Source organism: Bos javanicus, chromosome 13 (assembly GCF_032452875.1).
Source record: "Bos javanicus breed banteng chromosome 13, ARS-OSU_banteng_1.0, whole genome shotgun sequence".
In the NCBI taxonomy this organism is placed as follows: domain Eukaryota; kingdom Metazoa; phylum Chordata; class Mammalia; order Artiodactyla; family Bovidae; genus Bos; species Bos javanicus.
The window spans coordinates 17,999,999-18,027,426 of record NC_083880.1 but is presented as its reverse complement, the minus strand read 5'-3'; the positions used below and the strand labels follow the sequence as shown (position 1 = coordinate 18,027,426).

Genomic DNA, 27,428 nt, shown 5'->3' with positions numbered 1-27,428 from the left:
GTGTCCAACTCTTTGTGACCCCATGGACAGCAAGACGCCAGGCTTCCCTGTCCATCACCAACTCCCGGAGTTTACTCAAACTCATGTCCATCATGTCGGTGATGCCATCCAACCATCTCATCCTCTGTCGTCCCCTTCTCCTCCTGCCTTCAATCCTTCCCAGCATCAGGGTCTTTTCCAATGAGTCGGTTCTTCGCATCCAAGTATTGGAGTTTCAGCTTCCGCATCAGTCCTGCCAATGAATATTCAGGACTGATTTCCTTTAGGATGGACTGGTTGGATCTCCTTGCGGTCCAGAGGACTCTCAAGAGTCTTCTCCAACATCACAGTTCAAAAACATCAATTCTTCAGTGCTCAGCTTTCTTTACAGTCCAACTCTCACATCCATACATGACTACTGGAAAAACCATAGCTTTGACTAGACAGACCCTTGTCAGCAAAGTAATATCTCTGCTTTTTAATATGCTGTCTAGGTTGGTCATAACTTTTCTTCCAAGGGGCAAGTGTCTTTTAATTTCATGGCTACAGTCACCATCTACAGTGATTTTGGAGCCCAAGAAAATAAAGTCTGTCGCTGTTTCCATTGTTTCCCCATCTATTTGCCATGAAGTGATGGGACTGGATGCCATGATCTTAGTTTTCTGAATGTTGAGTTTTAAGCCAGCTTTTTCACTCTCCTCTTTCACTTTTCATCAAGAGGCTCTTTAGTTCTTCACTTTCTGCCATAAGGGTGGTGTCATCTGCATATCTGAGGTTACTGATATTTCTCCCGGCAATCTTGATTCCAGCTTGTGCTTCATCCAGCCCGGCATTTTGCATGATGTACTCTGCATTTAAGTTAAATAAGCAGGGTGACAATATACAGCCTTGTATATTGTACTCCTTTCCCAATTTGGAACCAGTCTGTTGTCCCATGTCCAGTTCTAACTGTTGCTTCTTGACCTGCATACAGATTTCTCAGAAGGCAGGTCAGGTGGTCTGGTATTCCCATCTCTTGAAGAATTTTTCAGTTTGTTGTGATCCACCCAGTCAAAGGCTTTGGCGTAGTCAATAAAGCAAAAGTAGATGTTTTTCTGGAACTCTCTTGCTTTTTCGATGATCCAGCAGATGTTGGTAATCTGATCTCTGGTTCCTTTGCCTTTTCTAAATCTAGCTTGAACATCTGGAAGTTCTTGGTTTGTGTACTGTTGAAGCCTTGCTTGGAGAATTTTGAGCATTACTTCTAGTTAATATCCATATCCACAATAGCCAGAAAATGGAAATGATCCAAATGTCCATCAACTAGTAACTGGATAAACAGAACGTGGTCTATCCTTATAAGGGAGTTATAAAGTAATAAACAGAAAATAATATTTTAAGATATACTTAAGAGATCTTAAAAGTAATAAAGAGGAAAGAACCACTGATATAGGTTATGACATGGGTGAACCTCAAAAATAAGCCAGATACTAAAGATTACATATCATATGATTCCATTTACAGAGAATGTCTAGAAAGGAAATCTTAAGAGACAGAAAGAAGATTAGTAGTTGCTTGAGAACAGAAGCAGAAAAAAGGGATTCACTGCAAATGGGAACAAAGGATCTTTTAGAGTGATGGAATTGGTCTAAAACTGAATTGTGGCATAGCTGCAAAAAAATCTGCACATTATTTAAAAATCACTGAATTGTACACTTAAAATGAATGGGATTTTAGGGTATGTAAATTATGCCTTATCAAACCTGTTAAAGAAAAGTGAGTTAAGAAAAAAGCCAAAAGGCATGAATAAATACCTGAGGAATGACTAGTTCCTGTAATTGGCTTTGAGTGATCTCACTGAGCTGCCGAAATGTCATTGTAAAGTCAGCTTCTGTCTTTTCCATGAGCTAATGAAAATAATTACATTTAGCAACCTCAGTCATTCCAAGAATATACAGTGTATTCAGTCAAATGTTAATCAGGAAAAAAAGATAAAACGATAATAAACTCACATGTAAGAGAAATGCAATTAAATCATCATCACCCTCGCTTTTTCCAAGTAATCCCAATTTGGCTTTGAACAGTTCTCTAAATCTAAAAGGGAAAACGCCAATTCAATTTGTTATTAAAATTCTCACTATTTTAAGAATTGCCCTCAAACCAAGCAGGATGCTTTAATATGTGTTCAAACAAACGAACCTTGTATAGTAAAGAAGGGGATACTCCTTAAGGATCTGAGTGGCACTGTAGGGAGAAGAAAGGAGAGCATAGGTAAACCTGAATTTAATATTCACATTCTTGAGTTACATTTTATGTGAACAAAGTGAACCTTCTCATATATTAAATAATGTTCGATATGTCTACTGATTCTATTTTAGTGATTTAATTATATATCATATCTTAGAGAAAATTGTCCATGTAAATTTACTGTCTCAAAGATTTGAAGACAGTACAGGTCAAATCATGTCACTCCTGAAATATCACTATATACAATCAGCTTAGAGGATAAATGCTAATATGTCTCCATAATACCAAAAGAATCTGGTGTATTTTAAAACTTATCTTAGACCCCAAACAATGCATTAGATACCTCACCCAGTACAATGACATTTTATTTGCCTGAATGGGATGGAAGGGAAAATAACACGCAAATAGATGTTTAGTGAGGGAAAATATCTGAAAAACTTGTTCTCTTTTAACAGTAGAGAAAGTGGCAGAGAAGGGAAGATAACTGTGGGAGTTGGGAAATGTAGTAGTTTCCAAATCAAAGTGGGTGGGGTGGGGGAGGAATGAGTGAGCTGCTCAAATCATTAAAAGGTAAGGAAAGTAGGGGGAAAGTTAAAGATAATGCACAACATAAAACAGAAGGAATAAAATATATCAATTATTATAGTCAATGTGAATAGCCTATATATGTCTGTTAAATAAAAAGCCCGACTACTTAGAAATTCAGAAAAACAGTAATAAATAACCTTTGGATCAAAGAAGAAATAAACTATGATTTCACAACACCTAAAAAACAATAAATAGGAGAACATTTTATCCTTATAAGTATGGAAAAAGGCCAACAATGTACCCTCCCTCCCCCCCCCAAAAAAAATATATATAAACATACAGTTTGGAAGCCTTCATTATTAAATATTAAAGATTGTTTTTAAAATGTTTCTTGGTTTTAAAAAAGTGATCACTATACAGATATATTTTCACACTGATTTAATTAGTAGATTTTAGGTTTACTCACAGTTGCTTTTGCCTAGGATTCAATAATGGGTTTAGTGCTTGTAACAACTTGTTTAAATTAAACATCCCAATATTGGCCTGATTTCCTATTTTATATCTTCTTTCATCATCAGATGTGTTTGGTACAAAATCTGTTTAGAACAAAAATACAACCGTTTTACAGTGATGACAATTATAATAGTTCTTTCTTCATTTTTAAGTTTACATTTAAACTTAATGAATTTATATTTATTAGATAAAAACATTTCTGACATTTAAACATTTAACTCAAGAGTAATGTAAATACTTAATACCCATGCTCATGAAAATCTTTTAAAATATGAATATTTGCCTAATAGAGGCACACATTTCTAACCTACAAGAATTTCTGGGTTATCACATGTACTTCACACTCCATCTCAACAGCATGTTCCCCAACCCTGATCCTATAACAGATTAGTAAGGGGGAGGTTAAATTACTTGACCAAGGGCACAGATTAAGGATCGATCAGATGCCAGAGTTCAGACTCATGTCTGTCTGACAATGAAGGCCCTTCCTCCCTTCATGGCATCTTCTCTTAATAAGTAATTTTTTGGCTTTCTGGGTTTTTTTGCCACTCCTAGGGGCTTGCGGGATCTTAGTTCCCAGACCAGGGATTGAACCTGTGCCCTTGGCAGTGAAAGCTCAGAGTCCTAATCTCTGCACCACCCATGGATGGGAGTTTCCATCTTTGAGGACTCAATATTATCTCCCTGTGGCACCTGGAAGATTGAGTAGCACATAACACAACTGTTTAATCAATGAACCCAATTCTTTCTACTACCTCAGCCTTGTGTTAGCCATAATGGTTTATCTAAAATAAACCAGTGATAATTTTTTTTAGTGAAATAAAGAATATACATATAAATCATACATACCTGGATTATAGGCCTCCATAAAACCAAATGGACCATAGTCAATTGTAATGGATAACAAACTGAAGTTATCAGTATTACAAACACCTAACAACAACAAAATGCCAAAAGCATGATAATAAAATAATAAAGCATTTTTAACTGTATAAAACTATATAGAATAGGAGAGGTCATGAAGATGCATCTGTTTTAGAAATGAAACAAAATCAGTTTATCAATTGAAAGTTTAACTGGTGAAGTCAAGTAGCTTAATATATATTAAAACTGTATTTTAAATTTAGCCTTTTGTTGTATACTTCCCCTCCCCAAAGATTTCAAATACTACAGGAATAAAAGCCCCAAGAAATAAAAGTTCGTCTCATTTGTCCTGAATTTCTAGCATTTATTTGAAAATATATGTAGTTTGGAATGCAACTGAGACTACTAAAGTAACATTAAGTTTCAAAAGTTGTGAGAGTGGGGGAAAGGTAAAAATATCCATATTGGTACATATCCATGTACCCCATAACTAACAGTCCTTAGCTGCAGACCACCAGCAGAGTGGGGAGGGAGTGTGACCTCCTAGGGGAGGGGGTCATGGCAGAGTGTGGGGAAGGAGGGAGGCTGGGCGTGCATACACCAGCCTAATGTAGGAGAATTGGATGTGGTGGCAGCAGTGTCCACGGTAGACGGTTTCACCCTTTTTCAGAGCAGGATGACTCAGCTTGTCAAAGTGTTCAGTATATATATACTCTCTAATCCAGCCATTCCACTTTTAGGAGTTTATCCTCAGAAACTCACCTTCAGATACAGCTGCACTGTGGTCACTGCAGCATAATTCGTAAAAGCAAAAACTCTGAAACACCTCCCTGCTCACCACCCCAACCCATCCCAAGTGAGACACAGTGAGTATGTAATTAAGGCAGAGTTCAAGAGGTTTTGCAACGTGAGAACCCTCTTTGGTATTTAGCCAGAGATCTTAGTATATATATGATTTGCTTTTGGCACCCCACTCCAGTACTCTTGCCTGGAAAATCCCATGGACGGAGGAGCCTGGTGGGCTGCAGTCCATGGGGTCGCTAAGAGTCGGGCACGACTGAGCAACTTCACTTTAACTTTTCACTTTCCTGCATTGGAGAAGGAAATGACAACCCACTCCAGTGTTCTTGCCTAGAGAATCCCAGGGGCGGGGGAGCCTGGTGGGAGGCCGTCTATGGGGTTGCACAGAGTCAGACACAACTGAAGCAACTTAGCATAGCATAGCATTCTCAGTTCAGGCAGATATTCCTTCCAGTGTAACCCCACACAGTGAATGGCTTACAACACACACAAGCCAGCCCTGTTTTTATAGATGTATGAATACCATCCAAAAAAAGTCTAGAAGAATTGAGATGAAATCATTACTAATGATCCTGGAAGGTCAAGAATATCCTGGAAGACAGAACTCACAGGCACTTCTGTATATTTTAAATTCTTTACCATAAGTGCAGATAGTGCTTTTATGATTAAGGTTTTTTTTTTTTTTTTTTTTTTTAAAGCTTTTAAAAGACCTAATATAATATATACTCACAAGGGTAAAAAGCTTTACAGGTAACAATACCCCCATCAAATCAAGGATGCTTATTCTATTTTGTGTATCTGTTCCATTCAAAATCATTTTAAACATGAGAGAATTGTTTCTCTTTTGCTAAAAACAAATTCATATATTATAAATGTTATTCCTGCTCACTGGTGGGAATATTTAAAATACACACAAAAAAGAAGTCTTCTGGCTTCAACAGATTGATTCTACTTTCTTATCAGAAGACTGAAACATCAGTAGATAACTTACCATGAGCAAAACCAACAGACATCCACAAGGCAATGAGCTGTGCCGTCTCAAACACCACAATAGAAAAGAAATCCTAAAATAAAATTTAGAAAATTTTCAGACTCCTCAGTAGTGTCTATGCTTTTAGGATCTTTCTGTTTCCAACACGGAAAGATCCCCTCAAAGGTGGGCCAAAAGATGATTAAAGGGATGGAAATTAGTACGTGTAAGAAAACAACGGAAGAACATAGAATTATTGACCCAGAAATAACGTATAAAAGGCTCAGGCACAGTATTATGATCAGATTTTCTCCATGCACAGTAAGAAAAGGAAAAACATTAGAATTCAGCATAAAGTTTTATGCTGAGTTAAATGTAAACATTGGAGTTAAATGTAAACAAAATGAGTTATTAAACTTTGAAATAAGTCACCAAGAAAAATAATGGAATTTCTTTGTAGCTGTTAAAAGAAAAAGATTATGCAGATCAAAAAATTTCCATATGAATAGATCAAAATTCCATATGAATAGAAAATCTCATTTGCATATGATGTATGTATTTTTTTTTAGGGCCACTACTATAGAAATATCTATATATCAAATGTGTGAGAAAAGAATATATGTGACAAGTTACAAAAAACAACATATGTAGTCAGGATGTAGTCACACTTCAGATCAGTCGCTCAGTGGTGTCCAACTCTTTGCGACCCCATGAATCCCAGCACGCCAGGCCTCCCTGTCCATCACCAACTCCCTGAGTTCACTCGAGTCCCTGAGTCCATCGAGTCAGTGATGCCATCCAGCCATCTCATCCTCTGTCGTCCCCTTCTCCTCTTGCCCCCAATCCCTCCCAGCATCAGAGTCTTTTCCAATGAGTCAACTCTTCGCATGAGGCAGCCAAAGTACTGGAGTTTCAGCTTTAGCATCATTCCTTCCAAGGAAATCCCGGGGCTGATCTCCTTCAGAATGGACTGGTTGGATCTCCTTGCAGTCCAAGGGACTCTCAGGAGTCTTCTCTAACGCCACAGTTCAAAAGCATCAATTCTTCGGTGCTCAGCCTTCCTCACAGTCCAACTCTCAGATCCATACATGACCACAGGAAAAACCGTAGCCCTGACTAGACGAACCTTTGTTGGCAAAGTAATGTCTCTGCTTTTGAATATGCTATCTAGGTTGGTCATAACTTTCCTTCCAAGGAGTAAGCGTCTTTTAATTTCATGGCTGCAGTCACCATCTGCAGTGATTTTGGAGCCCAGAAAAATAAAGTCTGACACTGTTTCCCCATCTATTTCCCATGAAGTGATGGGACTGGATGCCATGATCTTTGTTTTCTGAATGTTGAGCTTTAAGCCAACTTTTTCACTCTCCACTTTCACTTTCATAAAGAGGCTTTTGAGTTCCTCTTCACTTTCTGCCATAAGGGTGGTGTCATCTGCATATCTGAGGTTATTGATATTTCTCCCGGCAATCTTGATTCCAGCTTGTGTTTCTTCCAGTCCAGCGTTTCTCATGATGTACTCTGCATAGAAGTTAAATAAGCAGGGTGACAATATATAGCCTTGACGTACTCCTTTTCCTATTTGGAACCAGTCTTTTGTTCCATGTCCAGTTCTAACTGTTGCTTCCTGACCTGCATACAAATTTCTCAAGAGGCAGGTCAGGTAGTCTGGTATTCCCATCTCTTTCAGAATTTCCCACAGTTTATTGTGATCCACACAGTTAAAAGCTTTGGCATAGTCAATAAAGCAGAAGTAGATGTTTTTCTGGAACTCTCTTGCTTTTTCCATGATCCAGCGGATGTTGGCAATTTGATCTCTGGTTCCTCTGCCTTTTCTAAAACCAGCTTGAACATCAGGAAGTTCATGGTTTACATATTGCTGAAGCCTGGCTTGGAGAATTTTGAGCATTACTTTACTAGCGTATGAGATGAGTGCAATTGTGCGGTAGTTTGAGCATTCTTTGGCATTGCCTTTCTTTGGGATTGGAATGAAAACGGACCTTTTCCAGTCCTGTGGCCACTGCTGAGTTTTCCAGATTTGCTGGCATATTGAGTGCAACACTTTCACAGCATCATCTTTCAGGATTTGGAATAGCTCAACTGGAATTCCATCACCTCCACTAGCCTTGTTCATAGTGATGCTTTCCAAGGCCCACTTGACTTCACATTCCAGGATGTCTGGCTCTAAGTCAGTGATCACACCATCGTGATTATCTGGGTCGTGAAGATCCTTTTGGTACAGTTCTTCTGTGTATTCTTGCCATCTCTTCTTAATATCTTCTGCTTCTGTTAGGCCATACCATTTCTGTCCTTTATCAAGCCCATCTTTGCATGAAATATTCCTTTGGTATCTCTGATATTCTTGAAGAGATCTCTAGTCTTTCCCATTCTGTTGTTTTCCTCTATTTCTTTGCATTGGTCGCTGAAGAAGGCTTTCTTATCTCTTCTTGCTATTCTTTGGAACTCTGCATTCAGATGTTTATATCTTTCCTTTTCTCCTTTGCTTTTCGCTTCTCTTCTTTTCACAGCTATTTGTAAGGCCTCCCCAGACAGCCATTTTGCTTTTTTGCATTTCTTTTCCATGGGGATGGTCTTACAACTTCCTTATCCAAGTCTTGTTTTCAAGGTAGTTCATCATCTTTTCCTTTCACAACATGTTCAAAGTGCTCTACGTTTTCCTTTTTAACTTTAGTTTTTTAAGCGCTAGGTTGTAACCTTGATGGTGGCCAGGCAATAGAGAAAAAGAGTATTGCCCTTTGTTTTAAAAACAAACTTACCACATATCTGTTAGGTTCCTTGACATCTACTAAGGGGAAGTACTCCTGTATGATGAAGTCTAATAACATCCTAGAGATAAGGGGAGATAGCCATCAGTGTTCCTCAGAATACAGTATCGAATATCAATCATCTCAGCCCACTCCCAACATTCATGAATTCATTAGAATGCATGCTTATCATTTTAAAAATTAAATAAGATTTTATGCCCAGCCACAGAGAAATATTTCCTCAATGCCAATCACAACTGGAAATACGTTTCTAAGATCATATTAGATGCCATCTTATGATGCAACTCAGATCGGTTCAGCAAACATCTATGGAGAAACTCCAAGTGCTAGGAAAAATGACAAAAGCCAAACCCAGACATTAAAGAGCAGAGTCTACTGGGGAGAAAAACATCCAAAGAAATAATGACCTCACTGTCTAATACATGCAATCATAGAAATATATAAAAAGGACAAAGATAACAGAGTAGGGAATGATTATTTATGTATAGAAGGTCATGTAAGGCTTCACAGATAAGGTTTCCAAGAAATTGGTCAGTGTTTGAAGTTAAAATATTAAAGTTGTGTATCATGTTCCATTCTGTACTTTAACTGACTACTCTGCTTAGTCAACTACTAGTGTTTCTTGCACTGGATGAGAGAGAATCCTGAAAAAAAGCTGGGGACTGCAGATATGATTTGGGAATTATTAAAACCCATTCAAAACAATATGAGTGAAAAAAAAAAACAAAACAATAGGAGTGGATTAGAGTTTATTTAGAGTGGATTAGAGACCTGCTTCAGGCACTTGGGAAACAAAACGGAATATATACATGGTTGTGGTAGCCAACATAGGCATTTTCAGGATAAACTGGTCACCAGTATACATCAAATGTCAGAGAGAGTAAGTGAGATATAATTGAAGTATGAAGACCAGATGGAACAATTTCAGTGATCTGGTAAATCTGAGTGGAATGACCACCCCCCAGAAAAATGAAAAGTTAGAAACAGCGCCCTTTGAGAGGAGACTCCTCTCTCAATAAGCTCGGATGACCCTCAGTTCAGTGTTGTTGTTCAGTCACTAAGTCTAGTCTGACTCTTGAGACCCCATGGACTGAGGCGTGCCAGGCTCCCCTGTCCTTCACTGTCTCTTGGGATTTGCTCAAATTCATGTCCACCAGGTCAGTGCTGCTATCTAACCATCTCCTCCTTTACTGTCCCCTTCTTTTGCCTTCAATCTTTCCCAGCATCAGGTTCTTTTCCAACGAGTCAGTTCTTTGCATCAGGCGGCCAGAGTATTGGAGCTTCGGCTTCAGCAGCAGTCCTTCCAACGAATATTCAGGACTGATTTCCTTTAGGATTGACATGGTTTGATCTCTTTGCAGTCCAAAGGGCTGTCAAGAGTCTTCTCCAGCACCACTGAGTCCAGTAAACACTTGCTAAAGAGACTTGGGAGAAGAGTCATGACAATGGTGATGACTTCTCTGCTTTTCTCTCTCCCCATACTCTTCGTGGACCAGGAATTTGGACTTACTAAGCTGATAACTTCCCTGATAGCTCAGTTGGTAAAGAATCCGCCTGCAATGGAGGAGACCCTGGTTTTCGATTTCTGGGTTGGAAAAATTCGCTGGAGAGGGGATAGGATACCCACTCCAGTATTCTTGGGCTTCCCTTGTGGATCAGCTGGTAAAGAATCCGCCTGCAATGCAAGAGCCCTGGGTTCAATACTTGGATTGGGAAGATTCCCTGAAGAAGGGAAAGGCTACCCACTCCAGTATTCTGGCCTGGAGAATTCCATGGACTCTACAGTCCATGGGGTCGCAAAGAGTTGGACACAACTAAGCGACTTTCACTTTCACTTCACTTTCAGGCTGATAACTACAGTGAGGATTCATGATCCAAATGATTCTAGTTTGTCCAAGAGAATTTTCTTATATTATTTCTAGTGGCTTTTTAAAACTGTATGATCTTAACAAATGGAACAGAATTCCTCTTAAAGGAGGAAATGTTTTTGTTTGAAGAAACATCCTGCTAAGTCAGCTTTGAGGAAGACAGAATTTTGTGAGTGCTGATTCCGTAGGCCCCAAGACATTGGAGTTTGGTGGAAGCTACGCTGCGTGACACAAGGGGGAGAGCTTTTGATCTTTTGAGGGCATTGTTCCTCTGTCTTACCTGAAGAAATCTTCAGTAAGATTTGTTCATAAATGCTGTGTGCAGTTTCAGTCTACCGTTTGTTTGCTCTCGCCCTGTTGAAGGGACTGGGTCAACCCAGTATGTAACAGGCATCACACACATGTCAAAACTGGAGCCCAGGAAAGAAGACACATGAGCCAGAGCACTCATCCTGGGAACCCCTGATGTTGGAGGAGAGCTCTGGAACCTCGTGAGGCTGCAGAATTCAGGAGTTCGAGTTGCTTCCACCTGGTGTCTGGGTGGCACAGAGGCCCTCAGTTCCAACTGGGTTTCATACTAGATAAAAACACTTCTTGAGAAGAGAGTCTACTGAGTCTAAACACATCTTTTTCAGCCTCCTAGAAACCCACACGATAGTAGACACACACGTATCTAACAGATGTTAAAAATATCTATTAATTGAAATTTGAAGTCTTACAAGAAAACCAAAAATATTTTAACTTCACAGCACATAAACAAGCATTTCTTTCCACTGTCTTCTACCATTTAAAAAAAAAACAAAAGTGGTTTTCTAACCTTAGTAAATCCAGTTCACCAGAATGAGTCAAAATTTCTAATGATCCAATTCTAAACCAGGATTTTGCAACACGCAGCACTACTGCGCCTGGAAAAGAAACATTTATTTTAGCATAAACTATTTTAAATAGTGCAAATACAGCATAACATGCTCTTCTTAAAAATGAAATTATTTTAATAAAAAATAGAGTGATTGAATTTATCAGAAAAACAATTAATTTACATCCTACAAAGGGCCAAGGCTTTTATCTCTTTATTTACCTAATAAAGCAAGTAATGCTGTCAGCCGTTCTCAATAGCTCTGCTTTATAACTAGTTAAATATGTTTATTATTGGTTTTCAGGTCTCCTCCCTCGCCAGAGATTTAGAGACAAGGTTTCCCTTGCTCTTTCTCTTTTTACTGCTCTATGGCACTTTCTGATTTTTTACTTCTGACCTACTAACAGCTGAGGGGAAAGGTAACCAAACTTACTGGAAGTAAACAGGAAGTAAGAGCAATTGGGGGTTGGGGGCGTCTTCTGGGAAGGAAGTGTATGAATGTTGGTGCACTGGCTTTGTGACGTTCTGGGATGTTTTGTATTGGTTGTCCATGAATTTCCCATGTTCACTTCCCAGATGTTTTGCTATTTCAAAAGGATGGCTTAGTGATATAAGCATATGAGAAAGGATATTCTATTATAATATCATAACGCTGAACTTACATCATGACGATCCACAGCTCAAGTTTTTGATCTTTTGTTATTTAGTATTTTAAAGTCTTTACTGAATTTGTTACAATATTGCTTTCTATATTTTGGCTTTTTTGCTGCAAGCCATGTGGGATCCTAGCTCCCCAACTAGGGATTGAACCTGCACCCCTTGCACTGGAAAGCGAAGTCTTAACCACTAAATCATCAGGAAGTCCCCACAGGCCATGTTTTACGAAGACTGCTGAGATGCCCAATATCTGTTATTCCCGAAGAAGTTAGTGATTTTATGTAAGCATTCTAAGAACTGTCTTACCTCGTTCTTTTGCAAGGTTTCCATTGTAGAATTGATCTCTCCATACCACATCATCACTCACAACCAGACTGAAAGGTAAGAGAACCATCCAAGTTTTACTTTTAACTGCTAGGAAGCTATCAAGTTATAAGCTATACCTATTTATGTATGGATGTGAGAACTGGACCATAAAGAAAGCTGAGTGCTGAAGAATTGATCCCTTTGAACTGTGATGTTGGAGAAGACTCTTGAGAGTCCCTTGGACTGTAAGGAGATCCAACCAGTCCATCCTAAAGGAAATCAGTCCTGAATATTCATTGGAAGGACTGATGTTGAAGCTGAAACTCCAATACTTTGGCCACCTGATGCAAAGAGCTGACTCATTGGAAAAGACCCTGATGCTGGGAAAGGTTGAAGGCAGGAGGAGACGGGGATGACAGAGAATGAGATGGTTGGATGGCATCACTGACAATGGACATGAGTTTGAGCAAGCTCTGGGAGTTGGTGATGGACAGGGAAGCCTGGCGTGCTGCAGTCCATGGGGTCGCAAAGAGTCAGACACGACTGAGTGTCTGAACTGAACTGAAAACTGTAAGAAATAATGAGAAGTCACGCTCTTGGGGGTTTATCTGCTCACTTCACTGATGTGTTTCTGAAGGGAATGTGACGCAGTGCTGAAAGTTAGCTTACAGGAAAGGAATTACCTTGCAGCTCTGCTGGTGGGAATTCCGAGATAATGCATAGCTTCACTACACAGAAATTCTCTCAGAGAGGAATGAAGGATGGCTCTGCCATCACCATTTCTATGGGTAAAACGATAAAAAAGATTTTCAGTTATAATTCAGATAACATTAATTTTTACTTAGATGACTAAAATTTAAAAAAGAAAAAAAAAAACAAAACCAAAATGTACCGGGAATATGGGGTCTTTCCTGAGCCTTTTAATTGCAGCTCCCATTTTTCACCTTGCCTTAGGGAAAAAAAAAAAACCACTAAATATTAGAAGATTTGTGTTAATATTTAGCAGAAAAGCTATTCTACAAGAAAACATGCAGTACCTGTTCATGTAAATTCCAATAAGATGGGCTCTTCCATCCCCAAGCTGATCTGCCCATATCCCAAACTAAAAGGGAAAAGAGAAAATTATTCATGTTTATTAAACTTTAAAGTGTTTATTGTAATCTTATATTCAAAGTTACTTTGTCAAATGATACTGGAACAGTGCATTTTTAAGATTATAATAATCAACAACCTGAATAAAGGTGAAAATAAAATTCAATCCATAAGTCAAATTCATTTTAAAATTATAAATTTAAGACATATAATTAATTTCTTCATCATTTTATAGCTGAGCTCAAGCTTGTTTGGTAGAATACTGACAACTGACCTACTTAATTCCAGAACATGAACTAGGAATAACTGTCAGTAGAAAATTTGCCTGTACTAATACATATACAATATAAAACCAGGAACATACTGTACCTGGAAAAAATTGCTTTTGAATGGACATGATTAACTGTTTCCAGACTTTTGCATTAAGATTTGTTTGTGGTTGTTCAGCTCCCAGCTATGCCACTTACTAGCTGTGGAAATTTGTTTGGGTTACTTAATCTCAGTGAGACTGACTTTTCACTTACATAAAATGGGAAAACCCTTGCCAGATTGTTGTAAGAATGAATATTAATATATGAAAAATGTCTTGCACTATGTCCAACGCACCCAAGTGCTCAAAAAATGGGAATGATTGCCTCCGGCCGTATCAGCCTGAAGGCGCCCGATCTCGTCTGATCTCGGAAAATGGGAATGATTATTATTGCTAATGGTTACTTGCTAAGTTAAAGATCACTCTATTTTCTTAAATTAATCAAACTCACAAGAAAGTCACAGCAATTTCAACAATTGGTTCTGTGTCCTCCTTTTTTTTTTTTTAAATCAGTCAGATTGCACACCTTGAACTTGCTTCAACATCTTGCTTTACTTCTAGAAGACAACATTTGATATAAAGCAACATCTTTGCTTTATTTCCAATTGCTTTTGCATGTACAACATCCCCAATTAATCCCGATTTAATTTCTACCAGTTTCTATTAAAAGCAGTTCTAAAACTTTGCTTTACAGCGATTCTGGCAAAATTGTATTCTATTTGTCCTTCTGAGGCTTTTATACTGATGCATCATGCAACCTGACTTAACTTAAATCTCTTGCCAAGAACTCCACAGAATGAGTTTTTTTGCAGTAATTCACACAGCTATTATATTGTGCCACCTCAGTTTCCTCAGTTTTATCAGAGAAACTTAGGAAATCACATCAGCTAATAGATTAAACATTTCATGACACATTGCTCTAGAAACATCTTGGTGAAGTTTCAATATACTAATATTAGATAAATTAATGCAAGGAGAAGGAAATGGCAACCCAGTCCAATATTCTTGCTGGGAGAATCCCATGGACAGAGAAGCCTGATGGGCTATAGTTCGTGGGCTTGCAGAGAGTTGGACACGACTGAAGTGACTTAGCATGCACACATTTCTATAATGGGATAGCATTTCCACCAGCTGCTTATATTTGCATAAGGAAGTGATACTGGTACTATTTTTTGTAATTAATTAATTTGGCTGTGCCAGGTCTTAGGCACTTGGGATATTCAATGTGTTGTGGCTGCAGAATCTTTTAGTTGTGGGGTGTGGGATCTAGTTCCCTAAGAAGGCTTCGATCCCAGGCCCCCTGCCCTGGGAGTGCTGAGTCTTAGCCACTGCACCACCAGGAGAGTCCTGGTACTATTCTTACCTGGTGGCCGCCATATCTGTGAGCCAATGGAATGGATCCAAATACTATCTTTCCACCACTTACAAGCTGGATAAAATCATCTGTTTCTGAGACAGATAAATCAAGGTCCAAAATATCTTCTAGCACTTCCTGAGGCAGGGGAAAAAAAAAAAACAAACTTCTTGCAAACTTAAGTAATCCTTTAATAGTTTTTGAAAAAATAAACTTTATGGAAGAAGGAAAATTAAAAGAATAAACTTCTTACAAAATTAGACTAATATCTTCCCAGAAGAGATGTACCATACTTTTTAGGATTATTTATGCTACTTGGGAAAATTAGTTCTATTAGATAGTTCTAAAATTTTTGTGGATTTCTTATTATGCATGGTAAAATAATATTCTTCCTGGCACATATTTTTTCAAGGAAGTAGAAAAAAGTAAATGTCCTTTTTTTAAAATTTCAAATTAATTTATATCTTGAGAGAACAATTTAGAATTTGTTATTAGAGCCCCTTTCTAAGAATTTAATTCATTTACCTCTTTTTTTTTCACAAAAGTGTGTTTTCCTTGTAAGATAATTTTAAAATGAAACTAAGTATCAGCCCCAGGAATAAGTATTCAAAAGTGATTTCTAAGAATGACATTTTCCAAGTTATAAAGTTTAAACACAAATCATTTATCAATAGACTAACAAGTTAACTCCAAAAACTGTTACTAATTTTTAGACAAAATTATAGTGAGTTAAGTATTTGTGTTGTGAAAAAGTAAAGCCTAACCTTTGAAACTGCTACAAGACGTACTCTTGATTGGAAAGGAGTGGGAAAGGCAATTGAAAAAACACAGTTTTTCACTTTACGCACATAATTTTCTTTAACAGGATCAGTTGGCAACACAGCTGATAAAAAAAAAAAAGACCTTCTTAATGTTCTCATTTGTTGTATATACAGCATTAATAATCCTTAGAAAGGCTACAGTTCTTCAAGAAAATCGACTTGAACTACTATTTTGTTCACACTTTGCTATTTAAAGCTATCCCATTATTTTCAACCATTTTCTGATTCCAGTCTCAGTGAGAAACTTCAGAACATTTGATACATGCCTGTTCACAATGCTAGAAATTTAACAATTGCCTCTAAAGAGTTATGTTTCATAAGGTCCATACACTAAACTTGGAGAAGGCAATGGCACCCAACTCCAGAACTCTTGCCTGGAAAATCCCATGGATGGAGGAGCCTGGTAGGCTGCAGTCCATGGGGTCACTAAGAGTTGGATACGACTGAGCGACTTCACTTTCACTTTTCACTTTCAGGCACTGGAGAAGGAAATGGCAACCCACTCCAGTGTTCTTGCCTGGAGAATCCCAGGGACGGGGGAGCCTGGTGGGCTGCTGTCTATGGGGTCGCACAGAGTCAGACACGACTGAAGTGACTTAGCAGCAGCATACACTAAACTACGTATTTTAAAAGCTGTAGAGGAAAAGGGAGAGCTTTGAACATGCTTACTTTTAAGTATAATTCTTAAAACCTTAATGTTCTCCTAATCTAAAGCAATTAAAACAAAAATATAAAAGAGACTAGGTATATTACTAAGATATAAGAAACACAAAAATCTATGTTTCTGGATAAAGATATCATCAAGTTACCACTGTCACCAAATTATTTACCAAACATAATGGAAATCCAATCAAAATCCTAGTAGAATTTCTTTTTTGAAGAAACAAAGTGTAAATATAGGAAAATAAAGACTTTTTTTTAAAATAAGAGAGATAGGAGCTTCCTTATCATTTTCAAACTTATAAAAATATTGCTATCCCCAAAATAGATGCAAAAATCAATGGGACACCAAAAGCACAGTAAAAGTAATGTAAGAGTTCCCTGTATAATGAAAATGATTATTTTGAATCTGTGGAGAAAGGTGGCATCAGGTTGATTTGCTAAACTGTTTGGAATAACTCCTATTTATTCCACCCAAGCCTAGGTGAACTAAGTATCAGTTATAATAGAAACAAGAGAATTCTTTTATCTCCTCCATGGGAGTAAAAAACAGGCAAATGTGGGTCAGATTTAGGTCTTCACAGTTTTCCCTGAGAACACGGCAAATAAGGCAGCATCATGGGAAATTATCCACCAACAAAACCTCTGATTAGTAGATGATCCAATAGCTTGTTTTCTTCTCTCTAGGAGAGCCACTGTGTGGAAACAGACTAAATTATATAATAAAGGCATTTTCTTTTACGGTGCTATACAATTTCAGTAGAGCATGGCAAGTATATGATGTTTAACTGATATTTGTGATTTTGTAGATGGACTCATACTTTGGCAAGGTAGTTCATCAGCTAATACCTGTGATCACTGACCATGGAACAAAAAAGACTTTCACAGGCAGTCAGTCCTCACCCTTATTACATTCAGCCAACTCATCAGTCAGAGACTAAGACCCCAGCAAAAATTCCAAATATATGTTAACGCTTTATCTTAATGTTTTGGAGAAACTAGTAATAGAAGTTAGGGTATCGTTTCAATTCTTCAGAATTCAGTGGGGCCTCGGAATATGAAATGTACAAAAATGGCTAACCTTTCAGTGCAATTATGTTTGAAACACTTCTCTCAGTAAATGTTATCACAGTTATATTGATAATTTTATCAGTTATTGAATAACCTCAAAATAAGGTACTTCTATGCAGTACTATGAAACAATATATGGTTAATACATATATAGTATATGTATAATCCTTCCTTGGCTGTAAAACCTAGTCCTACCTAGTGTTATGAACAGTATCTTCATGATGGAAATGTTGCCAATTCTGCAATATCAAGATAACTTTGAAAACGTTTTTAGCAATCCATTTATTCCATTTTTATCAGTATTGCTAGTTGTTTCTTTTAAGGGTAGTGAAAAAGACTACACAAAAGGAGCCTGTTCTTTGGCAGTTAATTGCTTGGCATAGACCGTGTGTTAACTTCCTAGACTCAGGCTTGACTTCAGTTCAGTTCAATTCAGTCGCTCAGTTGTGTCCGACTCTCTGCGACCCCATGAATCGCAACACGCCAGGCCTCCCTGTCCATCACCAGATGCCATGATCTTCATTTTCTGAATGTTGAGCTTTAAGCCAACTTTTTCACTCTCCTCTTTCATTTTCATCAAGAGGCTTTTTAGTTCCTCTTCACTTTCTGCTGTAAGGGTAGTGTCATCTGCATATCTGAGGTTATTGATATTTCTCCCAGCAATTTTGATTCCAGCTTGTGCTTCTTCCAGCTCAGCATTTCTCATGATGTACTCTGCATAGAAAGTAAATAAACAGGGTGACAATATCCAGCCTTGATGTACTCCTTTTCCTATTTGGAACCAGTCTATTGTTCCATGTCCAGTTCTAACTGTTGCTTCCTGACCTGCATATAGGTTTCTCAAGAGCCAGGTCAGGTGGTCTGGTATTCCCATCTCTTTCTGCTTGACTTAGTTGGGTCAAAAGAACTACTTTGTATTCTCTGGGTGTCCAGTTGGTGGGTTATTGTTCATCAGAAGTTTAGTTATAATGTTGGTGCTGCTGCTGCTGCTAAGTCGCTTCAGTTGTGTCCGACTCTTTGCGACCCCATAGACGGCGGCCCACCAGGCTACCCCGTCCCTGGGATTCTCCAGGCAAGAACACTGGAGTGGGTTGCCATTTCCTTCTCCAATGCATGAAAGGGAAAAGCGAAAAAGGCCTTGACTAATTTCAGCTGCTTTCCCTACTGAGCCTCGCCATTACTACACCTTTGTAACAGCCAGGTTGTTGTTTTAATCTGGCAAACAATGTCTCAATGAAAACGGCTTAACAGCATCATGCAGAATCCTGTTCTACCAACTATGTGAGCTTGGGCAAGACACTTAATTCCTCTCTATCTGTCTCCCTATCTAGAAAAAAAGGGCTATTTTTTGTCCCTATTTGATGTCACAGGATTGTTACAAGTTCAAGGGTTTACTGCAACTCTATTTTGGCAAATTCTACCTGTTGGTTATTTCTTAATATGTAAACCTAGGTCAAGATAAGCCACCAGGTACATAGTAACAACCTTAATCTAAAGCACCTGTCACATCTCTTACATAATTTTCAAGATTGGAGTGGGAGAACACCTGGATTAAATGGACATTAAAAAAATTTTTTTATTCTTTTATTCAGTTGAAGAAACACTTTGAAGATAAATCTAAAAATACTGTGCTCAGCTATTTGGGTACTTATGTTTTTTTAAGTGCAAAATGCATGGGTAAGAAGAATAAGAAAAAAATATCAGAGAATCACAGTTGTCTGCTTGCTGGTCTACTTCCTCATAGGAGTTATTTTTTGTTTCTTTTTGAGGAGGACAGAGCAAGTTTCCATTTCTGTATCCCTGATGCTTACACTGTCTGATCAGCTTTGTGCGTTTATGTGCTTGTGTTGAATGATTAATTGTATCACAACTTCTGTTATAAAGGCTCAGACGGTAAAGAATCTGCCTATGCTGGAGACCTGGGTTCGATCCCTGGGTGGGGAAGATCCTCAGGAGACGAGAATGGCTACCCACTCCAGTATTCTTGCCTGGAGAATTCGATGGACAGAAGAACCTGGAGGTCTACAGTCCAAAGACGCCCTGTTAGTACCATGACAAGAATAGATGTGGATATAGGATTAAGGAAAGGACTTTCTAACCCTTCTCGGTATTAGTCTTGTCCACTCTCCAGTATCCCCTGGGCTGTTTACAAGTAGCTTCAACATTATCAAATAGGAAATAACTCCACACAGCTCAGTACACCCACGCGCGGGGCTCACACAACCAGATGTGAGCAAGACCGCCAAACTAGACCACGATATACCTATGAGGTTTTCAGAGGAGAGAGTCCAGAAGTCGAGAGACGAGACTAATCTAGCTCCTCTTTCACAATAGCCCTGCTCGGGGTTTGACCTGTTTCTGGAAAGGTGCAAAAGGTTGGCATTTCCCTGAAGGCTAGGTCGCCATAAGGAGCCGACAACGGCGTGGCAGGCGACGCCCAAGAGAAGCAGCGGCGGAAACTGGAGCCTCCAAATTAGGCAGCAAAACGGGAACTTGATCCTCTGCGTCCAATTTTCGCCTAAAAACGGAGAAGGAAAGTTAAGGACTGTTCGTCGGGCGCCCCGTAGCATTTCCAGGTGACAGCTGGTTTCCGCCAGGGGTAGATTGTGGCGGTGACTGCCGGAGGCACGAGCTGGATCGGGAGAGGCCGCTTCCCGGGAGGAAGATCCCGCTGGCTTCTCCCGGCCCAGCGGCCGGCGGAGGTACGAAGGGTCCAGCCGTCGCGAAGTAACCTTTGTGGCCGTCCCTCCAGCTCTCCAGCTAGAAGGTCCTCCATCAGGAGAGCGAAAAGGCGGGGCGTGCGACGCCAAGCTCTTCCGGTTCCGGACTTCCGGCTCCGGGTCCCGGGAGGCGGGGCCGCCGGGCCAGAGGCGGAGCCGCCCCCCTGCCGCGACTTTCAGACTCGGACCATGGCCTCGTGCTGGTGGCCGTGGCGGTGGCGGCGCGGCTGCTCTTGGAGGCCGGCGGCGCGGAGCCCCGGGCCCAACTCCGCCGGCCGCGCGGCACTGTATGCGCCGCGGGCTGCCGCCGTCGCCGCCGCTGCCACTGTCGCCGTCGCCCGCGCGCAGGTGAGGCTGGGGAGCGCACGCCGCGGCCGGACTCAGAGGTCACGGCGCCAATGACAGCGGCGCCGCGGAATGAATGGGGAGCAAGCTGCACGCGCGACGGGCGGGGACCGTGAGGCCGCGCTGGGATGCGACCCTGGGCTGGCGGAGCTCCGAGGATGGGACCGAGCCGAGGGTTGGGCGCCTGGCGGCCGCCTGAATTAACAATGCCCCAAGCTGGTCTGTAGAGCGATGTCCTGGGACCGGGGAGCATCTTGGGTGTCAGGAAGGGACGACGAGGAGCCGGATCCTGGGCAGCGCAGGTGTAGCCCAGTTTTCTCCTGGAGTCTGTGTAACGCGTGGAGAGCGCCTGCAGGTGTTTCCTTTCGAGTTAACAGTCAAGGCTTCGGGGGCAACCGAACTTAATTGGGATTTCAGGGCAAAAGGTGCTCTGAGCGCTCAGACATGCGGAGGGCCGGGGTAGCCTAGGAATAGGTCTCGTGGAGAACGCAGGGATGATGCTCAGAGTGAACCGGAGATCGGTTGTGCGGTAGTTGCTTCGGAGGGAGGGCACAACTAACTGGACGGGCTGAAAGAAGAGGCCCAAGGATGCCGCAGAAGTGGAGAAACCTTGATGTTTAAGTCTGACTTCTTGAAGTAAGAGTCAGAATCTGAGTACTAAACTTTGGTGTTCTCTCCTGCTGCCTTTGGACTCCATCTCTTTCTCCCTTTGTGGTCAGTTTAGCTCCTGTGTATTGACAAGTTTCTGTGGCTCTGTGAATCCTTTTCTGCACTCTAGTGATTAACTTGCTGTAGGCTAAGCTCATATTGGATAGTATAACCACGCAAGATCGATGGGCTCGCTGTCTTTTGGAGACGTCTCCCGTCACATAGCTATTGTTATGTGTTTGCCTCTCATATGCAAAACTCATTTTTTTTAAAAAAAGTTTATTTGAATTTAGGGCTTTCTTCTCAGATTTGGTACACTTCCGTGTACCCATCAAATACCATTTCCCAGTATGAAATATGTAGCATTTCTAAGTGTCTGCTTTTGGATACATATGGGTACATAAATCACAACTTACTCAGAACAGACACTTGAAGAGAGAAAGGCAGTTGGGCTGGTCTACAGAAGAGACAGTAAAGAGAGAATATGGGGAATAGAGAGACTGTGGGATCCGTGTAGGTGCTGTCCTAGCCAGGCTTCAGATATTCCTAGTACTGCAAATGAGGATGTGATTTGCAGAGAGGGATGCACCCACCACTGATGACATTGATTCTTCTTTGCCGCTCCTGTTTTTAAAAAAACCCATGCCTGTTAAGCAATTATCTTAGGTACATAAAGGGTGCTTTCCTGGAGAGAATTGTTGGAGGAGCTTTGCTGATAATCCCAGTACCGTATCTCTCTCTTTTTTATTAATTTTATTTATTTATTGGCTGTGTTGGGTCTTGCTGCGTGGGCTTTTCTCTAACTGCAGCGAGCAGGGCCACTCTCCAGTTGCAGTGCACTGGCTTCTCTAGTTGCGGAGCGCGGGCTCTAGGGCGTGAAGGTGTCAGTAATTGTGCCACGTGGGCTCAGTAGTTGGTCTCCCAGGCTGTAGAGCACAGGCTCAATAATTGTAGCACACAGGCTTTGTTGCTCCCCAGCATGTGGGATCTTTTGGGACCAGGGATCGAACTCGTGTCTCCTGCATTGGCAGGCAAATTCTTTAACTCTCAGCCAGCAGGGAAACCCAATCCCGTATATTTCTGATTTCTGTGTCAGTGGTATTTTTCACTGTAAATTAATAGGGGAGCCTTCTGGTGTCTGCCTTAGGAGAGAGTGTGTTTTGGCTAGTTCAAGTCTCATAGGGCCTCATGGCCCTTGGGGACAAAGAGCAGCAACAGTAAAGCCACGCCCGGCTCTCCCAGCAAAGCTCCACTCTTACTGATGTTTGTACGTTCTCTCGACCTCTTCACTGAGAGTGTTCATGTATCTTGTGATAGTACAGAAACCAGGCTGTGTCCGATTGTGCCAAATCACTAGTCGGTATGTCTTGATTCTTACTCAGCATTTTCTCTCTCTCTCTCTTTTTTTAAAGTAGCTTCGTGGGAGGCAAGTTGAACTTCAGGGGAGAGTATGAGATGGAAGATAGAAAATCAGATTTGGGAGATGGTTGATGTTCACACTAGTCGTGGCCCCTAGGTGGCCCTGGTTCCACAACACCCTTTGAATACAGCTCTTCTGTGTATCTCTAACCTCACTTCAAAAAACCTCACCCCAAGATACTTTTAAAGCCGAAGATAGCTTGGCTGAATACATCCTGTAAATCTTCACAGCCGAGAGCTTTACCTGTAATCGCTCAATTAGTCCCAGCATCTTTGGCATACATTTTATCAGAAAGCTGTCTCAAGATAACTACTAGGAAATGTTGGGATTTGAGCCAAGACCCACCCTCTAACCTTTAAACAAGCTACATGTTGCCCAGTAATTAAGAGCCGTCTATGCTAGCTGTGTAATTTTAACTCTTCACTGCACTTAGAGCTTAGATTTCAAATTGAATAAGTATTATAATAAATACTAAATTCATGTGAATTATTTATGTGTGAAGGCTGAAGAAGTAGGTTAAGTGTCACGTTAGGTTGAATTCAAAGGAGGATTGTCAGTTTTTTTCTTTAGGACATTGTAATGCCTGGGACGTCATTAATGGATATGTAATGCCATGGAGAAGATACAACTCTGGGCCACCTTCTTCGGCCACTACCTGCCAGGCAAAGTCAGCATTTATTGTCATTTTTTTTTTTTTTAATAGTGGGCCATTTAAAAAATTATTTATTTGACTGCCTTGGGTCTTAGTTGCAACACATGGGATCCTTCCTTGCAGCATAGGAAGGATGCCTTGCTTCAAGGCATGTTGGATCCTGGTTCCCTGATGAGGGATTGAACCCATGTACCCTGCATTGCAAGGTGGATTCTCCCCTACTTGTCCACCAAGGAAGTCCCTATTGTCATTTTAATACATCTAAAGCAGTATGTGTTCACTAGAGAAAATTCAGAAAATATGAATTAAAAACAAAAAGCAGAAAAACTCCCATGATCTGATTTATTTCAAAACAACCATTTTTAATACCCCCCTTATGTGATTCCAAACCTGGGATTTTATTTGTATAGTAATACAAATTTTTAGTGGAATCACATAGTGCACACTCTTCTGTAGGTGCTTTTCTCTATCGATGTGTTGTAAACATATCTGTATGATCAGTTTTTCAGACTTTTTTGAATTTCAAGTTCCCTGGCTGTATAACACGTAGTTGTCAGAGTCAAGCCCACATTGTAGGACTTTATTGTAAAGTCTTGGTTGTAAGACCAATACAGTGGATTCATTTTCTTTTTGCTAGTGCTAAATCTGTCCTTGGTCAAAATGTTTTCTTTAAATATCCTATAAGAGGCCTTCCTACATCAGATTAGTAGTTTTTGAAATGCCTGTGTCCCTGAATTCTTCAAGTTTGCCTGCTGTATCTCTGGGTCACCAGGGCCTGTCACATTTCCTGACCCATAATAGTGCACAGCAATTGTCACCACAACCTCTGAGTCTTCTAGAGGCCATCTTCTGTTGTTCTTGATCTCTGATTAAGTTAATATTATCAAAGTGTGCTGCTGAGCTTGTTTGTTAATACTACTTTTCAAGAAGTACCATTTCCAAGTATATTCAGGAACAGTGGCTTGACACAGGCAGTGTTTGTGTAACTAAATTTCTTAACACTGAAATCTTCTTCCACTGTCTGGGCAGGTGCTTTGGGGATCTTGATTATTGTCTTAAACCAATTTAAGATTTTAAGAGTGTAAGCCACACTAATCCTTACTACTCTCTGTCCAGTGTTAGTTAAATGGAAGGGAATTTCAGATCTGGAAAGATAGGTATAAATGTGGAGCAGTCTTTGGGGGAAGGCATAGATAATAGATGTTTTCTATTTCCTGCTTTTTTTCATATTTATATTTTCTGTAATGACAGATACTGCTTTTGTAATATGGAGGGGAAACTTTCTTACCATTTTCTCTGGTTTGCAGTCTCTAAATGGACAACTAAAAGATTAGTTCAGTCAGTTCAGTTCAGTCACTCAGTCGTGTCCGACTCTTTGCGACCCCATGAATTGCAGCCTGCCAAGCCTCCCTGTCCATCACCAACTCCCGGAGTTCACTCAGACTCACGTCCATCGAGTCAGTGATGCCATCCAGCCATCTCATCCTCTGTTCCCTTCTCCTCCTGCCCCCAAACCCTCCCAGCATCAGAGTCTTTTCCAATGAGTCAAGTCTTTGCATGAGGTGGCCAAAGTACTGGAGTTTCAGCTTTAGCATCATTCCTTCCAAAGAAATCCCAGGGCTGATCTCCTTTAGAATGGACTGGTTGGATCTCCTTGCAGTCCAAGGGACTCTCAGGAGTCTTCTCCAACACCACAGTTCAAAAGCATCAATTCTTCGGCACTCAGGTTTCTTCACAGTCCAACTCTCACATCCATACATGACCACAGGAAAAACCATAGCCTTGACTAGACGGACCTTTGTTGGCAAAGTAATGTCTCTGCTTTTGAATATGCTATCTAGGTTGGTCATAACTTTCCTTCCAAGGAGTAAGAGTCTTTTAATTTCATGGCTGAAGTCACCATCTGCAGAGATTTTGGAGCCCCCCAAAAAAAGTCTGACACTGTTTCCACTGTTTCCCCATCTATTTCCCATGAAGTGATGGGACCAGATGCCATGATCTTCGTTTTCTGAATGTTGAGCTTTAAGCCAACTTTTTCACTCTCTTCTTTCACTTTCATCAGGAGGCTTTTTAGTTCCTCTTCACTTTCTGCCATAAGGGTGGTGTCATCTGCATAAATGAGGTTATTGATATTTCTCCCAGCAATCTTGATTCCAGCTTGTGCTTCTTCCAGCCCAGCGTTTCTCATGATGTACTCTGCGTAGAAGTTAAATAAGCAGGGTGACAATATACAGCCTTGACGTACTCCTTTTCCTATTTGGAACCAGTCTGTTGTTCTATGTCCAGTTCTAACTGTTGCTTCCTGACCTGCATATGGGTTTCTCAAGAGGCAGGTCAGGTGGTCTGGTATTCCCATCTCTTACAGAATTTCCCACAGTTTATTGTGATCCACACAGTTAAAGGCTTTGGCATAGTCAACAAAGCAGAAATAGATGTTTTTCTGGAACCGTCTTGCTTTTTTGATGATCCAGCTGATGTTGGCAATTTGATCTCTGGTTCCTCTGCCTTTTCTAAAACTAGTTGAACATCTGAAAGTTCACAGTTCATGTATTGCTGAAGCCTGGCTTGGAGAATTTTGAGCATTACTTTACTAGCATGTGAGATGAGTGCAATTGTGCGTTAGTTTGAACATTCTTTGGCATTGCCTTTCTTTGGGATTGGAATGAAAACTGACCTTTTCCAGTCCTGTGGCCACTGCTGAGTTTTCCAAATTTGCTGGCATATTGAGTGTAGCACTTTCACAGCATCATCTTTCAGGATTTGGAATAGCTCAACTGGAATGCCATCACCTCTACTAGCTTTGTTCATAGTGATGCTTCCTAAGGCCCACTTGACTTCACATTCCGGGATGTCTGGCTCTAGGTGAGTGATCACACCATCATGATTATCTGGGTTGTGAAGATCTTTTTTGTACAGTTCTTCTGTGTATTCTTGCCACCTCTTCTTAATATCTTCTGCTTCTTTTAGGTCCATACCATTTCTGTCCTTTATCGAGCCCATCTTTGCATGAAATATTCCCTTGGTATCTCTAATTTTCTTGAAGAGATCTCTAGTCTTTAACCCATTCTGTTGTTTTCCTTTGTTTCTTTACACTGATCGCTGAGGAAGGTTTTCTTATCTCTCCTTGCTATTCTTTGGAACTCTGCATTCAGATGTTTATATCTTTCCTTTTCTCCTTTGCTTTTCGCTTCTCTTCTTTTCACAGCTATTTGTAAGGCCTCCCCAGATAGTCATTTTGCTTTTTTGCATTTCTTTTCCATGGGGATGGTCTTGATCGCTGTCTCCTATACAATGTCATGAACCTCAGTCCATAGTTCATCAGGCACTCTATCTATCAGATCTAGTCCCTTAAATCTATTTCTCACTTCCACTGTATAATCATAAGGGATTTGATTTAGGTCATACCTGAATGGTCTAGTGGTTTTCTCTACTCTCTTCAATTTAAGTCTGAATTTGGCAATAAGGAGTTCATGATCTGAGCCACAGTCAGCTCCCAGTCTTGTTTTTGCTGACTGTAAAAGATAAAAGATTACTATTTTTTATAAATTATGGGAATTCTTATGTAGTGTTATAAAAGTTTTTCATGAATATTCTTTTAGAAGTTTCTTAATATTTTATTTTATAGATGTCCTATTGTAATCTTATGAAGAGTTTAACATCTGCCTTTCGAAATATGTATGGTGTATCACGGTAAGTTTATTATCCGTATTGCAGCTAAAATTATTAGTTATATATATTGCCAGTAAATGTCTATTCTAAATTGCGGTGGGCTATTCAATTCAGGAAATTGACTGTGCTATTTAAGTGCCATAATACCTGCTTTGTGTGATCTTGGTCTTCTTAAAAAAAAAAAAAACAGTCGTCCATTGGTGGGGGCGGGGGAGGGGACATTGGTTCTAGGGTACTCTCACCTCAGATACCAAAATTAGGGATGCTCAAGTCCTTTATATAAAATGGCATAATATTTGCATATAACCTACACAC

At 40.2% G+C, this 27,428-nt stretch overlaps 2 protein-coding genes across 10 annotated transcripts in view; one reads left to right on the top strand and one right to left on the bottom strand.

Moving 5' to 3' along the window:
- The window catches only part of LOC133259007 (protein adenylyltransferase SelO-like), a 32,990-nt gene extending 12,515 nt beyond the window's left edge, over window positions 1-20,475 (bottom strand). For 4 of the 5 annotated variants that reach the window (XR_009740228.1, XM_061435865.1, XM_061435866.1 and 1 more), the window contains exons 1-15: window positions 19,923-20,470; window positions 15,872-15,990; window positions 15,117-15,245; window positions 13,389-13,453; window positions 13,244-13,300; window positions 13,035-13,133; window positions 12,352-12,419; window positions 11,350-11,437; window positions 8,656-8,725; window positions 5,903-5,975; window positions 4,096-4,179; window positions 3,200-3,329; window positions 2,158-2,202; window positions 1,971-2,052; window positions 1,773-1,865 (exon numbers count right to left, since the gene is read on the bottom strand). Coding sequence is in view for 4 of the 5 variants with exons in the window: in XM_061435865.1 (XP_061291849.1) it covers window positions 1,773-1,865; window positions 1,971-2,052; window positions 2,158-2,202; window positions 3,200-3,329; window positions 4,096-4,179; window positions 5,903-5,975; window positions 8,656-8,725; window positions 11,350-11,437; window positions 12,352-12,419; window positions 13,035-13,133; window positions 13,244-13,300; window positions 13,389-13,453; window positions 15,117-15,245; window positions 15,872-15,990; window positions 19,923-20,229 (1,509 nt within the window). In the remaining variant the exon portion in view is untranslated. Of the gene's footprint in view, window positions 1-1,772; window positions 1,866-1,970; window positions 2,053-2,157; window positions 2,203-3,199; window positions 3,330-4,095; window positions 4,180-5,902; window positions 5,976-8,655; window positions 8,726-11,349; window positions 11,438-12,351; window positions 12,420-13,034; window positions 13,134-13,243; window positions 13,301-13,388; window positions 13,454-15,116; window positions 15,246-15,871; window positions 15,991-17,854 lie in introns of all 5 variants that reach the window. The other variant, XM_061435868.1, reaches the window with a different exon arrangement.
- A 93-nt stretch (window positions 20,476-20,568) lies between these two features.
- PDSS1 (decaprenyl diphosphate synthase subunit 1) overlaps window positions 20,569-27,428 on the top strand; it is a 39,960-nt gene continuing 33,100 nt past the window's right edge. For 4 of the 5 annotated variants that reach the window (XM_061435884.1, XM_061435883.1, XM_061435885.1 and 1 more), the window contains exons 1-2: window positions 20,569-20,727; window positions 27,070-27,134. In XM_061435884.1, coding sequence (XP_061291868.1) covers window positions 20,569-20,727; window positions 27,070-27,134 — 224 coding nt within the window. Of the gene's footprint in view, window positions 20,728-22,131; window positions 22,733-27,069; window positions 27,135-27,428 lie in introns of those variants that run through there. The other variant, XM_061435887.1, reaches the window with a different exon arrangement.